The 14,745-nt window shown below is 50.1% G+C and overlaps 6 protein-coding genes across 6 annotated transcripts; 1 reads left to right on the top strand and 5 right to left on the bottom strand.

Annotated features, from left to right (window-relative positions):
- Positions 1-249: 249 nt before the first annotated feature.
- L228DRAFT_206064 (putative mRNA splicing factor) lies at positions 250-2,051 on the bottom strand (the record flags this gene model as incomplete). The annotated part of the gene is made up of 2 exons (XM_018329663.1): positions 250-1,869; positions 1,929-2,051. 2 exons carry the CDS (start codon positions 2,049-2,051, stop codon positions 250-252), a joined length of 1,743 nt encoding a protein of 580 aa, XP_018191786.1.
- A 263-nt stretch (positions 2,052-2,314) lies between these two features.
- L228DRAFT_242668 (cornichon) lies at positions 2,315-3,613 on the bottom strand. The gene is made up of 4 exons (XM_018331502.1): positions 3,364-3,613; positions 3,039-3,194; positions 2,893-2,959; positions 2,315-2,796 (listed from the first exon to the last, which is right to left on the bottom strand). Exons 1-4 carry the CDS (start codon positions 3,462-3,464, stop codon positions 2,704-2,706), a joined length of 417 nt encoding a protein of 138 aa, XP_018191785.1. The 5' UTR covers positions 3,465-3,613; the 3' UTR covers positions 2,315-2,703.
- Positions 3,614-4,330: 717 nt separating this feature from the next.
- On the top strand, positions 4,331-6,632 carry L228DRAFT_242667 (FAD/NAD(P)-binding domain-containing protein). Its single transcript, XM_018331501.1, has 3 exons — positions 4,331-4,507; positions 4,779-4,996; positions 5,145-6,632. The coding sequence occupies exons 1-3, from the start codon at positions 4,387-4,389 to the stop codon at positions 6,573-6,575; spliced, it is 1,770 nt and encodes a 589-aa protein (XP_018191784.1). The 5' UTR covers positions 4,331-4,386; the 3' UTR covers positions 6,576-6,632.
- Positions 6,633-7,096: 464 nt separating this feature from the next.
- L228DRAFT_242665 (hypothetical protein) lies at positions 7,097-8,445 on the bottom strand. The gene has a single exon (XM_018331500.1). It carries the CDS (start codon positions 7,972-7,974, stop codon positions 7,201-7,203), a length of 774 nt encoding a protein of 257 aa, XP_018191783.1. The 5' UTR covers positions 7,975-8,445; the 3' UTR covers positions 7,097-7,200.
- Positions 8,446-8,875: 430 nt separating this feature from the next.
- Positions 8,876-12,010, bottom strand: L228DRAFT_216385 (translation elongation factor G). Its single transcript, XM_018330112.1, has 5 exons — positions 11,800-12,010; positions 11,613-11,724; positions 11,000-11,556; positions 9,464-10,933; positions 8,876-9,346 (listed from the first exon to the last, which is right to left on the bottom strand). The coding sequence occupies exons 1-5, from the start codon at positions 11,985-11,987 to the stop codon at positions 9,292-9,294; spliced, it is 2,382 nt and encodes a 793-aa protein (XP_018191782.1). The 5' UTR covers positions 11,988-12,010; the 3' UTR covers positions 8,876-9,291.
- Positions 12,011-12,260: 250 nt separating this feature from the next.
- L228DRAFT_257701 (Glycylpeptide N-tetradecanoyltransferase) lies at positions 12,261-14,448 on the bottom strand. Its single transcript, XM_018334013.1, has 6 exons — positions 13,945-14,448; positions 13,786-13,858; positions 13,606-13,730; positions 13,458-13,549; positions 12,608-13,400; positions 12,261-12,545 (listed from the first exon to the last, which is right to left on the bottom strand). Exons 1-6 carry the CDS (start codon positions 14,350-14,352, stop codon positions 12,348-12,350), a joined length of 1,689 nt encoding a protein of 562 aa, XP_018191781.1. The 5' UTR covers positions 14,353-14,448; the 3' UTR covers positions 12,261-12,347.
- Positions 14,449-14,745: the final 297 nt, after the last annotated feature.

Below are 14,745 nucleotides of genomic sequence, written 5' to 3'. Positions count from 1 at the left end.
TAGCAAGATCCAACCAAACCAAATCGTCAACAAAGTGCAAGTAAAGGCGGGTGAAATGCTGGATGTAATGTAGGTAGGTAAGTTATTGAACATCCCGGGAAAATGAAAAGGAAGAATAAGAAGAGTCCCCAATGCCTTCAAGTGGGGAAAGAAAAAGAACAAGAAAAAGGGAAATGGAAATGGAAAGGGAAAAAGAAAATAGAAATGGAAATGGAAAAAGAAAAGGAAAGGAAAGGGAAGGGGAAAAGTCTAATCCCAGTATTTGATCAAGCCATCGAGGGCGCCGGTAACGACCTTGCTGGTCTCCTGGGGATGCCACTGGGTCGCAACGACGGGCCCATCGCTGGCTTTAATCTTGTGATACATTTTACACGTCTTCCAGTCCCAGAAGCAGACGAAGCCGCCCGTGTCACCAGACGAGACGAACTGGCCGTCGGGGGAGATGGCCACGTCGACGGCATAACCGGCGGTGTTGTGGCCGCGGTAGCTCTTTTTGCGGTTCTGGCGGAACCGGTCTGTGGAGGCGTAGACGACAATCTGGTTATCGCCGGACTGGAAGGCGACGTATTTGCCAGAGGGATGTGGGGCGGCGCGGACCATGGAGTACATGTACGGTTCGGCGATGAATTTGATGGGCACGGGGATATTGTATTCCCAGGCGCGAAGGGATTTGTCGTCGGACGTGGTGATGAAGCGGCGGTCCTCGTCGACGAAAGTGATGGTGTTGACGGGGCCCAGGTGGTGGTCGTATTCTTGGACCATTTCGCCGGAGCGCGTGTCGAACTGGATAATCTTCTTGTCCGACATGCCTGCGACGAACTCGTGCGAGTGGTCGACGGACGGGTTGAATTTGATCACGTGTGGGATCTTGCCGGTCGAGAAGCGCCCGATGCATTTGCCGTATTCCGTGTCCCAGAGCTTCATTTGCCGGTCGTAGCTGGCAGAGAGGAAGCGCGTGCCGTCGGGGTTGAAAGTGATGTCTGTGACGGCCTTGTTGTGGCCAGAATAAGTGCGCAGCAGCTCGCGCTCGTGGTAGACGTCCCAGATCTTGATCTTGGTGTCGGCAGAGGAGGATAAGAGGAGATGGCCAGAAGAAGGGAAGAAGCGCAAGGCGGTAATGGGTTTCGTGTGCGATTTCCACGTGTGAACGTGTTTCTTGGGCACGTAACTGCGCCAACTGCCGGGTTCTTTGCGCAGATCCACGTCCAGATCTTGCGGTACGTGCATATAGGTGCGGCCTTGGTAGTCGAACTGCTGGCTGCCGTGGAACTCGGTCGATTCGGTGCCAGCACCGTTGCCGTCGGCGCCCTCGTCGGCGTAGTCGGTCGCAAGTTTGGGAAGCGGCGTGTTGTCAATGGTTGCAATGGCGTCTTCTTCGTACTCTTCGTCACTCGCCAGCCCTTCGCCGGCCTGCGCGGCTTCTTCTTCCAGCGCAATGTCGTCGTCCCTGTACTTTGCCCATGGTCCTTTATACGCGCCTGGGCCGTCGACAATGGATGGGTCGCCCTTTCTTTGGCGCTTGCGACGAAGAGCCTCGCTCTGTTCTTTGTCCAGATGTCGCATCTGCACGACATCTCGTCCGCCGAACTGATCTGCTCGCGTGAGGTCGCCGAGTATCTCGCCGTCGGCGCCTCGCGTATAGCCTAGGGATTGGAACGTCCGGTGCTGAGTATTGAAGGTGGATTCACTGACGGCGGCTTCTTCGGCATAGCCAGTGATGATGTTTTTCCGTTTTAAAGCGTTGCCATTTGGGTTCTTGAACGGGTTTGCCGGGCCTTCTGTTGGTCGAGTGAGATCGTCGTAGGTGATGTTGTAGCTAAGAGCGGTGTCAGTAGGCTTCGTCAGGGCCAGTTGCTGTCGCATCGGATCCTATACTCAGTATTAGTTATACTGCCTCCTCATGAAGTAAAAGAGATACGGGACCAAACCTCCACCGAGACATCTGGAGCAGCTACGACAGTGGTGGCGGGAGTAGAGTTGGTGGGCTTGGAAGCCGGTGCAGTTGCATCGTCGTCGCTCGAATCGTAATGCGCCCCAAGTAAAGAAGCCATTTTCGGTTTGAAAATGAGGCAGACGACCTTGACGTGGTCAAGTCTGATCTGTTGGCAGAGGCGGCACCTGGTCGCAAGAGATGGTTGTTGCGTCTTCAATTGGCTTTTTCGATATGATGGAAGTGGATGTTGAAGTTGACAGGGTCTCGCATGCCAAGACTTTCACCTGTCTTTCGTTTCCACTGATCTCATCCCACTAAGCTCCCCTAGATGGCCTAACACAGTATATGGAGTATGCAATGCGATTCACTTGAAATCTAGGTACGGTGCATGCTCTCTATTATTGGCATACTCATCAGATGACGAGTTTATATTTGATCAAATTATTCGTGATTCATAGCTTGCTGTATACAAGAAAAAAATTACAAATGTCTCCGCTCCTGACCAGATGCTCATGGCCATGCCCTAGCAGCCAGCAGGAGGCCTCCGCACTCAACATACAACCTTCCTCCCCACATTGTCTTCCCTCCTGAATGCCTTCGTCTTTCTACCTTCTATTTCCCACCACATGCGTAGCGAAATAAAATTGGTCGCCTCAGACGCCCGGTTTGCTTCAGATAGCCGATACACGCTCGTGCATGCTCCTTTACTCGTCGTCACAGCTCTAAAAGACACCGCCGACACGCATGCTTCTCGCAGTTTCCGATCGTAGTCAGTTCGACTCCTCGCGAATGAGGGCGACAATCATGCTGTAGAGGTAGAAGAAGAACATGATCAGGTGGAAACCAAGCTTGACAAATGATTCCTATAGAAGCGGTCAATACATTGATCCAATTGCAGCTCAAGCCCTCCCGTTTTGTCCAGGAATGCCATGCCGATTGAGTTGACTCGGGAGCCTTACATTCTTGTGAACGTTCAATTTTCGGAAGATTTCGGTCGCGTCAAGCAAGTGCTGGTTGTCGATAATCCTAATGCGTCGCGTCAGCGGACATATCCAATGCTATTTCCCACATTCACCCTGTGTTGCGGGACAATTGAAGCACGTACTTCTTTGCATTCCAGGCCAGCAGAGGCAAGTTCAGGATCAGAGCCAGCCAGTAGCCATTGATGAGGAAGAGGAAAGTCAGGAACGCGTGGACAGCAGCCTCGGGAATAATGTAGGTGTTGAGGCGGTTGCAAAGGTCGATCGGGTTGATGTAATCGCTATCGAGCAAAACAGGGCACATGTCAGCACACGATCACATGGAAGCAGCAAAATGAAGCTCATGAGCAGCACAATATGGGCTCAGATCGATGCGCAAATCTTCCAGCGAGTCCCAAAATACGGTGCCGGAGCTTCTTAGAGAGTAGATCGACCGAGTGGATGACTCACCATTCGAGATCGCTGTACATGATGGTGAAAAAGACCTGGAGGAAGAGGTTGACGGCATTGATGAGCACCGCCAACAGGTACAGCCACGCTTCGCCAGACATTTTTAATGAATTGGGTCCCTCGCTGGGATCCTCAGCAGTCTATAATTTGTGTTGGAGAAGGGAAGAATAAGGCGAAAAAGAATAGGGGAGTTTGAGGGTCAGAGATGAGGAGAGATGGGGTGGAAGATTAGGTCCAAGTGGCCGATGTTGTTGGTGCGAATGACGGAAACAGGCGAGAGCCCAAGTTTATACGTCCTCTATACGAGTAGACCATCCTCCCTACAACGGGACGGATCGAGACCCAAAGTCTGGACTCACTCCACTCACCCAAAATAGTATTTGCAGTGCAATATCATACAATCACAGCAGAATTTATATTGATAATTTTTGAAGTAGTTGTTCATTAAGGTGTATTTGCTTGCATATGCTCAATCAAGGGGTCTCTATCACCACTCTGGTAAAATGTCGTCACTACAGAGTATCAACAGCAGATATGATTCATTCCGGGAATCAGGAGAAAGATTACCACTGTAGATTAGCTATATCATTCTGCACTTTGAATATCTCATATATTAGATGGGGATTTTTCAAATACTTACAATGCTGGCTAATCTTTATTCCGATTCATGCACAAATCTTCTATATAAGGCACTTGTAAGGGACAAACAGCCCAGAAAATTCGTATTTTTTTATATTGATTGATATCTTAGGTTTCTACTCATCAACACATATATATATATATATATACATATATAAGGATACATATATCTCTCTAATTCAAGTCCCTTTCTGATATAAATGTCTATCAAATTCAAACTGTTTAATACCTGTCTCATCGCGTGGGTTACCCGGGGTAAGATCGAACCCTTATCATATCACTTCAAGTTTATCTCACCGTCACATCTGACATTCCACGTTTTCTTCATCATTCTTGTATTATATTGAAAGTTTCCTTTCTGTTTCCATCTTGCATATAATAATAATGGCGGCTGAGACGAAAACACAAAAGACTGTCGTTGTCGGGGCGGGCCCTGTCGGCGCTCTCGCTGCCCTGTATGCCGCACGGCGGGGTCACGAAGTAGAAGTGTACGAATTGCGGGGTGGTAAGTCTGACAATCTTATATCTTTACTGTCAGTCTCTTAATTGAAGAGATGTATTACTGTTCAAATTTGTTTTACTGCTACATTATATGTTTATTACAATCATTGATTTCATCTTCTTTGACGTTCTTATACCTATATCATATATGCGTTTTATTGTAATTGTTTTGGTTCATTTTCATATACCGAATAATTCTTATTACTCGACTGTGAATCTGCGCGTCATATTATACTCTTCTGCTAAATTCCATAACTTCAACTAACAGTGTAAAGATCTCCGAGACCCTGACACCATCCCATTAAACTTCACCCGGTCCATCAACCTTGCGCTCTCGGAGCGCGGCATCAACGCCATGAGAAATGCCGGATCAACCAGCCTACTTGACGGCGTACTCTCCGAAACTATCCCCATGCACGGCCGGATGATCCACGGCCGTACCAAGACGGGAGATCTCTTTGAGCAGTCCCAACTCTACGATGTTCACGGACGAGTAAGCATTCCTTTTATCTTTGATTCATTGATTCATATACCCCTCCCTCCTTGCCCACTCCTCCCCCTTTTCTTCCACTCCTCCACAAATCCACATGCTCCCTTACCCCTTTTCAAATACACGAAACCACATCATCTAACACATGCAGTTCCAACGAGCCGTGGATCGCGGGTCTCTCAACAAAAGTCTGCTCGACGAACTGGACCACCTACCCAACGTCAAGCTCTTCTTCAACCACAAACTCACCGGCGCAGACTTTGACGCCAACAAAGCCTGGTTTGAGCGCCGCATTCCTTCCTCTTCACCCACCAAACCCTCTGAATCCGAAACCGAAACCGAAACCGAATCTTCCTCAGAAACTCCCGCCACCACGTCTTCCTCGAACCCGGTTCCGCCTGCTCCTCCCGGCCCCGAGGAAATCCAAGTCGAATTTGACTTTCTCATTGGCGCCGACGGCGCACACTCTGCCACGCGATACCACCTCATGAAATACACACGAGTCAACTACCAGCAAGAATACATTGACGCACTATGGTGCGAGTTTCAAATCCCGCCTCTTTCCCAGCCATCCTTACCATCCTCCTCCTCCTCTTCCTCATCCACCTCATCATCGTCCCCTTCCGCGTCCGCGTCCGGGTTCCGCATCTCACCTAACCACCTCCACATCTGGCCCGGCCGCGACTTCATGTTCATTGCCATCCCATCGCTCGATCGCTCATTCACCTGCACTTTATTCGCTCCTCAGGACGTCTTTGCCCGTCTGTCCTCATCCTTATCCTCCGATCCTTCCGACCCATCTGCCTTTTCTTCCTCTTCTACTCCCTCCCATCCTTCTGATCCCTCCGGTCCGTCCGGCTCAGACCTCCTCACCTTCTTCAACACGCACTTCCCCGGCGTCGTACCGGACCTGATATCCCCCGACGCCCTGCGCTGGCAATTCTCCAACAACCCGCACCTGCCACTCATCAGCATCAAATGCACGCCGTACCACTACTCGTCCAAGGTCGTCATTGTCGGCGACGCCGCGCACGCCATGGTGCCGTTTTACGGCCAGGGCATGAATGCCGGGCTTGAGGATGTTCGGGTATTGTTTGATGTTTTGGACTCTTACTCTCCCGGATCCTCTTCTTTGGACAAATACTCTTCCGACAACATGGGCGCAGCACTATCAGCATACACCCGCCTCCGCACACCCGACGCGCACGCGATCAACGACCTCGCACTGAGTAACTACATCGAGATGCGCGCGTCGGTGCGGTCCCCCGTGTACCTCCTGCGCAAGACCATCGAGGAGTTCATCAGCAGCCGCTTCCCCTCGACGGGGTGGGCGACGCAGTACGCGCGCGTGTGTTTCGGGAACGAGCGCTACTCGGACGTGCAGCACGCAGTTGCGCGGCAGGGGCGGATCCTGGCGGGCGGGCTGGTGGCGAGTGCGCTGCTGGGCTCGTCGGTGCTGGGGGTGGTGCTGCTCCGGATGATTGCGATGAGAGGAGGACGACGTGTAGTAGGAGGAGGGAGGGAGTGGGTAACTACGTTGGTGAGGATGTTGAGGGAGAAGATTGGGTCGTTGAGGAGATGATGTGTTTTTTTTTTAATTATTATTATTTTTTTATTTTTTATTTTTTATTTCCCCCCCCCCCCAATTAAAAGGGGAGGGGGAGGGTTTAATGTATATATATTTTTTAAGTTTTATAAGTTATATCATTCGTATATATTGACGGGGTTCTTGGTGTGTATGTATATGTAGAGTCTGGGTATGGGCATACACATTAAGAGAAAATTCTGTATTGATATAAAATAAAAGGAAAAGAGAATAATGTAAAGGGTTGTTCTAAGACAATGTCCATGATGCGAAAGATATGTGTATGACATGTGTATATGACATGTAGAGTATATAGTCTAGCATATGCTGCGAGTACTCTCTCAAGACGATTGTAATGCAATCTCAGAGACGGTGATTGAAATGCTAAAGAAAGATGCATGAGAAAAAAGAAAGAAGAAAACAGAAAGATATGAAAAAGGAAAAAAAAAAAGGATATGAAAAGAAGGAAATTAAATAAAAGAAAGAATCTAAATGCAACGCGCAACACGCAACGCAATGCTACGCACCCAATCCCAATGATTCTATACCTCTCTCCTGATCCAGTTCAATCCAATCCATCCATCAACCCATGCTCTACGACCTACTTGGCATCCACCGTCTGTTAAACCTCCGTAACACCATCATCACAGTACCCATAAACCTCTGTGCCCTGTGCACGCGTCTCCGCAAGGGCCGTCGTCTCGCGCTCAATATGTTCAACATGCGCTACATACGGGGGCGGCATATCCGCACTGTGTTCCGTCACGGCGGGCGTATCCGCCTGCAGCGGCACCAGCACTGGGACCAACGCAGTCTCGGTCGTCGGCGTCGCCGCTGCAGTCTTCTCTTCCGGGTAATAGTACTCTCCACAACTGTCATTGTCCTGGAAATAACCCGGCGCTGGCGATTCCGTCACAGACACGGGCAAATACTCCGCCGGCAAGGCAAACACGTCTGTCCACTTGTTCCACAAAACCTGCGTCTGGGCTACGGCCACGCCAATGTAGACCGAGTGGATGGCGCCAATTGCGAGCTCGAGCAGAGCGATCCACGCTTTATCCGCGTACATTACGAGGTACAGGAGCTCGCAGACGGCCAGTATGACGCCGATCATGCGGTTGATATCCAGGAGGAGCGAAAGTGTCGCTGCGGCGAGGACTTTGCATCGTGTGCGCCGGGCGATGCGTGGGCGAACGGCACCACCACTTTGGGACTGAGAACTTTGGTGAGTTTGAGATGCCTGAGATGCCAGGTCCTCGGATACGATGCGTTTGGAGTATTTTAAGAGCTTGGGCGTGAAGAGTTGATCGTTTGCGATGCCCCAGTCGATGGCGCTCACGACGTAGACTATCCATTGGGTAAGGTTGGTGGTGGTGAAGATGAAGTAGGAGGGCATTTTGCTGTATATTGTACGTTTTTCTTCCCTCGACAGGACAAGATCTGTGCAATTGTCTGTGCGAATTGACTGTCCGAATTATCTGTCCAAATTGGTAAACCGCAGGTAGACCGCAGGTACTAAGAAATGACCAAAGAGCTATACCCCGTTGAAGCTTGTACACTCTACAATGTACGCTGTATAGACTATTCGGTCGAAAAAGCCAGGAGATTAATAGGAGATTAATTGCTTATCGCACAGCTTCCAAAGACGCAATCAAAATCACTGTCGAAGCCAGGGCCGGGCTCATCGAATACCAGTCGATCGAGGAGTGAGCTGCGAAGAGCGAAGAATAAAGTCGTGGAAGCGATAAGACGGGATAGAGTAGAGTACACGATATATCGAGGAGAATAAACCGTCGTTCGCCGTCAGTTGTTGTCAAACGTTGGTGGGACTGTCTCGGAGGGGGAATAGCCGGAGAGAGCAGCGTTGGAGCGTTGGAGCGAGAGGTATGACGGAAGAAGCTGGGAGTCAACGGGTGTGGCGCAGGGTGATGTGCGCCATGTGCGCTTAACTAATGGCGCAAAGGTCTATGGTTACCTCGCCCCTGTCTGGGTGCGAAGGTGACTGTCTCCTATTGAGTACAACATGCGGACTGCATCCTGGCATCTTGTCGGCCTTAGTGCCTAATGTCATGTCATGAAGATTCTCAGGATAATTGAATCCTCAGGATTATTAAAAAGCCTCAGAACAATGAAACCATGAAATATTTACATGACAACATCTATACTAACCTACAGAAGAACATACACTCCAAAGATCAACATAACGTGTGTGTTGTATTGTACAAGAACCATGTAATGTATATTCCACAAAAGGACAGACAATATTGCATAAGTAATGTACAAATCTATAAATCTAGACCCCAAGTTTGACCAGAACAAAAAGGAAAAAACAATCAATGCAATCTTAATCTAGTCAACCCGAGACAAAGGCTAATAATCCATGTCCAGTACAGAGACTGAAGAAGGTAAGAAAAAAAAAGTACAAGAAGAAGCGGAGTGGGTTAGGGTTGTATGTGATGATATTAAAAACACTTTAGATTTTCTTTGCATTTTCCCTGCCGCCATGCCGTTTCCACAAAAGTTAAATTAGCATGGATATCAAATATAACCCGCTTTTGGATAAATCTCGGAATAGTGTGCTTTAAAAGCATTGGTCGTATATCATGGACGTCGAATGTTTGACCGTTGTGCAGCGAATATCATCCCTGAGCACACCGAGTCGGTGCAATTTGGAAAGGAAGACACGAACCGCTCATAGAGGATGTATGCTCATTTATTTCTTGTGGCGGTCGGCTTGGGCCTTTTGGTGCTTGGCAATGAGCTCCTTTCTGTTGGTTCGGGCGAAGAGTTAGCTAGTGTTTCTCGACGCATTCTTGGAACAAAAGAAGAGACTGTCTTTGCAAAGAAAAGGGAAAAAAAAAAAAAAAAAAAAGACCTGGACTTACTGCAGCTGGGGCGGGGCGGGAGCATAGTGACTGAATTCCATGGTAAACTCTCCCTTGCCCTGGGTAGCGGCTCTGAGCATGGATGAGAAGCCAAACATGCTGTTCAAACTGCAATCGGCGTAGAGGGTAAAGTCGTCGACGCCAATCTCGGTGTCGTTAATCACAGCATTGCGCTTGTTCAAGATACCAACAATGTTACCCTGGAACTCGTTTGGAGCAGTAATGGTAGTCTTCATCAGGGGCTCGAGGATCTGGGGCCGGCCCTCGTTAAAGGCCTTGCGGAAAGCCTGCTGCGTGGCAATCTTGAATGCCATTTCGGACGAGTCAGTCATGTGGGTAGCACCATCGTTGATGACCATGCTGGTGCCCAAGACGCGGTGGCCGAGCAAGGGACCCTTCTCGCAGGAGGCCATGAATCCTTTTTCGCAAGCAAACAAGAATTTCTCGGAAATCGAGCCACCAACGACTTGCTGCTCGAATTGGTTGGCCTCGAGCGCGCCAGTAGGCTCCATCCAACCCATGACGCGGGCATAGTCTCCCGCACCACCGGTTTGCTTCTTCAACGTATGGTCAAAGGGCACGCGCGCCGTCATGGTCTCACGGTATGCGACTTGAGGCTGGCCAGTCTCGCAGTCGACCCGGTACTCACGGCGCATACGTTCGACGTAAATATCCAAGTGGAGCTCGCCCATACCGGAGATGATGGTCTCCTGAGACTCGGGGTCGACGTGCACACGGAAAGTCGGGTCCTCGCGCTGGAATCGGTTCATGGCCTTGGAAAAGTTGGCCGTGTCCTTGCTGTGCTTGGGCTTGATGGAGAGCGAAATGACGGCTTCGGGAACGAACATGGACGACATGGTGTATCCGAGGGTGCCATCGGTGAAGGTATCGCCCGAGGCGCAGTCGACACCGAATACGGCGCAGATTTCACCAGCGCCAATCTCGGGGATTTCTTCCATTTCGTTGGAGTGCATGCGAACAATACGGGGAACCTTGACCTTCTTGTCCGTACGAGCGTTGAACACGTTCATACCCTTGCGCAGAGTACCTTGGTAGACACGCATGTAGGTGAGCTGGCCGTAGTTGCTCTCTTCGAGCTTGAAAGCCAGACCAACAAAGGGAAGCTCGTTGTACGGGACGAGTTTGACCTGGGCCTCCTGACGGCGGGCGTCCAGAGCAAGATTCTCGACCTCGGACGGGTTGGGCAAGTAGTCGCAGACGGCATCGAGCATGGGCTGCACCGCGGTGTCGGCCAGAGCGGAACCCATGAGCACGGGAGTGAACTTGAGCGAGATGGTGGCACGGCGAATGGCAGCCTTGAGCTGTTCGGGCGTAGGCATCTGCTCGTCCAAGAAAAGCTCGGCGATTTCCTCATCGACATCGGCAACAGTTTCGATCATGACACGGCGCTTTTCTTCGGCCAGGGCGCGGACTTCTTCGGGGATCTCATCCTTGACCACGATAGTCTCACTACAGTTCTGCATATCAGCATCTTACTTCAAAATATAAACTCAATCTGACCATGGGTGGACTAACCCCTTGGAACCCTCATTGTAGATGGCCTTCATGTGAATCAGGTCCACGACACCTCTAAAGTCATCCTCAGTACCAATGGGAACCTGGAGAGCAGCCGCGGGAATCTTGAGCTTCTGGTTGATCTGCTCGACAGCCTTGAACGGGTTCGCGCCCATACGGTCCATCTTGTTGATAAAAGAGATTCTGGGAACATTGTACCGACGCATTTGCCGATCGACAGTCATCGTCTGAGATTGGACACCGGAAACAGCGCAGAGAATCATGACTGCACCGTCAAGAACACGGAGAGCTCGCTCGACCTCAATGGTGAAATCAATGTGACCAGGAGTGTCAATTAAGTTGATGTGGTACGTTTCGTCCTTGCCGTCTTCATTCTTGACCCAGTCGCAAAATGTAGCAGCCGATTGGATAGTAATACCCTTTTCACGTTCGAGTTCCATGGAATCCATTTTAGCGCCAACGGCATCTTTGCCGCGGACTTCATGTATCGACTTGATTCTGCCAGTGTAGAAGAGAACACGTTCGGTAGCCGTAGTTTTGCCGCTGTCAATGTGAGCCTGGATTGTGAGGTCAGCCGCAAAGCAATTGAATCCAAAGCTATTATTCCACATACAGCGATACCAATGTTTCGCACTTTTGACAAACGCTGAGCCTCCTCAGAGCTCAGGTTCTTGATAATTGTCTCCTGAGCCAGAGCTTGAGGCTCCGCCGCAGCGGCTTCAAGCCTATGGAAAGTCAGTCAGTAAAAGCAGTTATAGAGTATTGACAATATTTTTTCATATCGACAGGAAATCTCATACATTGCAGATGCCGTTCCGGATTGATGACGGCGTGATTCCACATTGCGTGATGCTTTGATGGCCGCGCCGAATGGTTGCCAGGCAGAGCACTTCTGCATCTCGGCGGCCATTGGACGGACGCATCGCGAGCCATTGAGCAAAGAGCCAAAGGCTCTGAGCTGCTGCCGCAAAGCTCCTTGTGCCCTCATGTCGTGCGATGCGGACTGACTTCCGACAATTGCACGCACTCAAGGAGCAGAGAGACTAAGACGCTTCTCCTACGGTCTCGACAACCGTCTCTCTCAAACTTTCCGTGTCGCCAACGATTCTTCTGGATCTCGGCTAAACTTTCATTTCATGCCGACACTTCGCTATGCCCTTTTTGTCTGGGGACCCCTAACTCGGTTCAAATTACCACAAACCATGTTTAATACAGAGCGACTTTTCAAGGGAATCAAAGCATAAATGTGATCAAGGGCGAGCTGCGACACATAAGATTCCATGATTCATAATTGTTTTTCTTCTTTAAATATAAAGACACATCGTGGCATAAGTATACATGTATATATCTACAGCATGACGAGACCGACACCACCCATTTTCGTTGGGTCAGGGTCATTGTTCTGATCCACGCCACCAGAGATGGGAGCAACGCGGTAGTTATAAAGGTAGTAATGCAGCTGGCCATCTCCTGCGCCAAACTTTTGGTCCTGTAGGAAAAGCGGGTTGTCTAGAAGGGTGAGCGCATTGAATACGTCGAAATTATACTAGAGATGGATCACTATTAGCAATTGACCAAACACGTGAAACTTTGTAACTGGACACTTACCCTCTTTGCAAGAATCAAAGCATCGTGCATGAGGGCATTCAAGCGGACCTTCAGAGCGCCAGACTCTAGAGCATTCGGCTGGAATGCCGTCTCGGTAGCATAGTAGAAGAGGTAGGCAGCGCGAACACAGTCGTGTTTCTTGTTACCAATAACCGAAGACTCAAGCAGGTAGAAGGAGAAGAAGTCAATAATCTTGCCCGTGCCAGGCTCCTCGACAACATAGCTCCAGACGACCTGCTCCGGTGTGGTTCCCTCTTTGTGCAGCAGCCAGTGATAGACCTCCTCCTTGGTAAAATTAGGTGCGAATTCGAAACGTTTCAGGTAGCGGTTCAGCAGATCGCAGACCGCATCAACGTCCTTCTCCTGCATCTGTCGCAGACCATTGGTGGAAGTGCTTCCCGGGAGGTGGTACTTTGTAATTTGCCTGGCCTTCGTCGATTTGGCTGGCATGGGAGAGAAGCCAACTTCGTAGAGCTTCAGCCAGTCGAGGCTACGGTGAAAGTACCGGCAAGAGCTGACGGGCTTGGGCAAGACAACGCCGCCAGTATACACGGCTTGCTGAACGCCGACGCGGTAGCAACGGCGGGTGATTTCCTTGATAAGAACGGGTGCAAGACGCTTTGAACGGAGCTTCTTGTGAATGCAGAGGAAGTTGATCTCGGAGCATTTAACAACCTTGTCGCGAACGCGAATATCGACGGGAACACCAGAGATAAATGCGACGAGCTTGCGAGACTGAGTTGCGCGCACGCCAACGTGCCAGTCCTTGGTCCATCCGGGAGATTTGAGCGCCCTATTCGAACCTTAGCCAAATCCTTTCGCACATCGCCTGAGTATTGGGTTGGCTTACCAGCCGAAGAAAGATGCCGAATAATTAAATCTGAACATGGCCTCATCATCCTCCACGTAGTGATAGGTCAACAAGTCATAGACTTCCTCGAGCTGTTTTTCCCATCAGCCTTCCAAGTTATCCCAGGCCAGCGTACTTCTTCACCTACCTCCTTTTCGTCGTTCAAATCCATTGTCACCCACTCAAAGCCCTCAATCAGAGGCGCAGGGTCGCTGGGCACCTTCTCGGGGTCGATTATCTTGATCGGGCCTTCTTCCACATCAGGTTTGTCATCTGCCTTTGCATCAGCGCGCCGCTCGCATCGACAAAGCACCACTTATTTCCATACCGAATCGCGCCACGGGCTGAGTTGACCAAAACTTATATGAAGCCATGTCCTTTTGGTTCTTTCCGCCAATTGACTAGAAATATCACATCGCCTGTTAGTTGTATCATCTTCGCATTGCGCAACCACTAGCCAAGCCCCTGTAGCAATCGCAGAACTCACCATGCCAGTCAGAAGATCCTCGAGCTTCAGTTTCGAAAGCATATCTTCCGCCTGCGACTTGCTCAAACCTGCAACCTCAGGCTTCAGGGACGGGTTAGCTTGCAGGAGCTGCTCCACCATGTTGCCCTTGATATTAAGCTTGGGTGGTTCGGAGGAAGAAGAGGGGCCGGCTTCGGCAGTATTTTCTTTATTGTCTTTGGAACCGGTCAAGATAGACTTGAGCTTCTTCTTCTTGGACTTTTTCTTTTTAGAGCTGGCTTCTGCGGCGACGGCGTCGGAATTGCCAGCGGCGCGGTTGGCGGGATCATCGTCAGAGGCATCCTGCTCGGGAGCATTCTTCGACTCGACCACTTCTTTGACGACTTCGTTATTGATTTTGGGATCGACCTGCTTTGATTCTTCCGCCATAATTGGCCACTGCAACGCGTTTCGCGTTCGCAAAGAGAGTTGTAGTTGCAATAGACAGAGAGCGCGGTTGGTGGGGAAGTCCTAAAGAAACACAGCGTAACCTGACGTTTGGCCAAGAATCAAAGTTCCCAGAGACCTGTCAACCACCGGCTTCCATCGGACGTTTCCTGTCTCGCGTTTCCGTGTTTCATGCTAACCCATCCGCTAAGTACTCAAAACTTTTTCAGCTCCCAGATCGATACAAAATGGATAGTACTCGGTACTTGTCATCCGGCAATATGTATTCCCGAGTCCGTCAGGTCCCGAGAGTCTTTGGCTCGTTGGACTATGAGCATAACGACTGTGTTACATTGATACGCTACAAGTCATATCACCCAGCAAACCACATGTAGA

The sequence above is a fragment of the Xylona heveae genome, assembly GCF_001619985.1.
Source record: "Xylona heveae TC161 unplaced genomic scaffold L228scaffold_1, whole genome shotgun sequence".
NCBI lineage: Eukaryota > Fungi > Ascomycota > Xylonomycetes > Xylonales > Xylonaceae > Xylona > Xylona heveae.
This window is presented reverse-complemented; position numbering and strand designations above follow the sequence as displayed.

Bases quoted from the DNA above. Each gene is read 5' to 3' on its own strand.
- L228DRAFT_242668 (XM_018331502.1), bottom strand. From the start codon at position 3,464: ATGTCTGGCGAAGCGTGGCTGTACCTGTTGGCGGTGCTCATCAATGCC. The intron at 3,195-3,363 runs GTGAGTCATCCA...TTTGCTCGATAG, and splicing joins ATGTACAGCGATCTCGAATG to CGATTACATCAACCCGATCG. The intron at 2,960-3,038 runs GTACGTGCTTCA...GCGACGCATTAG, and splicing joins CTGGCCTGGAATGCAAAGAA to GATTATCGACAACCAGCACT.
- L228DRAFT_242667 (XM_018331501.1), top strand. From the start codon at position 4,387: ATGGCGGCTGAGACGAAAACACAAAAGACTGTCGTTGTCGGGGCGGGC. The intron at 4,508-4,778 runs GTAAGTCTGACA...AACAGTGTAAAG, and splicing joins AGTGTACGAATTGCGGGGTG to ATCTCCGAGACCCTGACACC. The intron at 4,997-5,144 runs GTAAGCATTCCT...TAACACATGCAG, and splicing joins TCTACGATGTTCACGGACGA to TTCCAACGAGCCGTGGATCG.
- L228DRAFT_242665 (XM_018331500.1), bottom strand. From the start codon at position 7,974: ATGCCCTCCTACTTCATCTTCACCACCACCAACCTTACCCAATGGATA.
- L228DRAFT_216385 (XM_018330112.1), bottom strand. From the start codon at position 11,987: ATGAGGGCACAAGGAGCTTTGCGGCAGCAGCTCAGAGCCTTTGGCTCT. The intron at 11,725-11,799 runs GTATGAGATTTC...GACTTTCCATAG, and splicing joins TCCGGAACGGCATCTGCAAT to GCTTGAAGCCGCTGCGGCGG. The intron at 11,557-11,612 runs GTATGTGGAATA...CTCACAATCCAG, and splicing joins TGCGAAACATTGGTATCGCT to GCTCACATTGACAGCGGCAA.
- L228DRAFT_257701 (XM_018334013.1), bottom strand. From the start codon at position 14,352: ATGGCGGAAGAATCAAAGCAGGTCGATCCCAAAATCAATAACGAAGTC. The intron at 13,859-13,944 runs GTGAGTTCTGCG...TGATATTTCTAG, and splicing joins AGGATCTTCTGACTGGCATG to TCAATTGGCGGAAAGAACCA. The intron at 13,550-13,605 runs GTAGGTGAAGAA...TGGGAAAAACAG, and splicing joins ATTTGAACGACGAAAAGGAG to CTCGAGGAAGTCTATGACTT.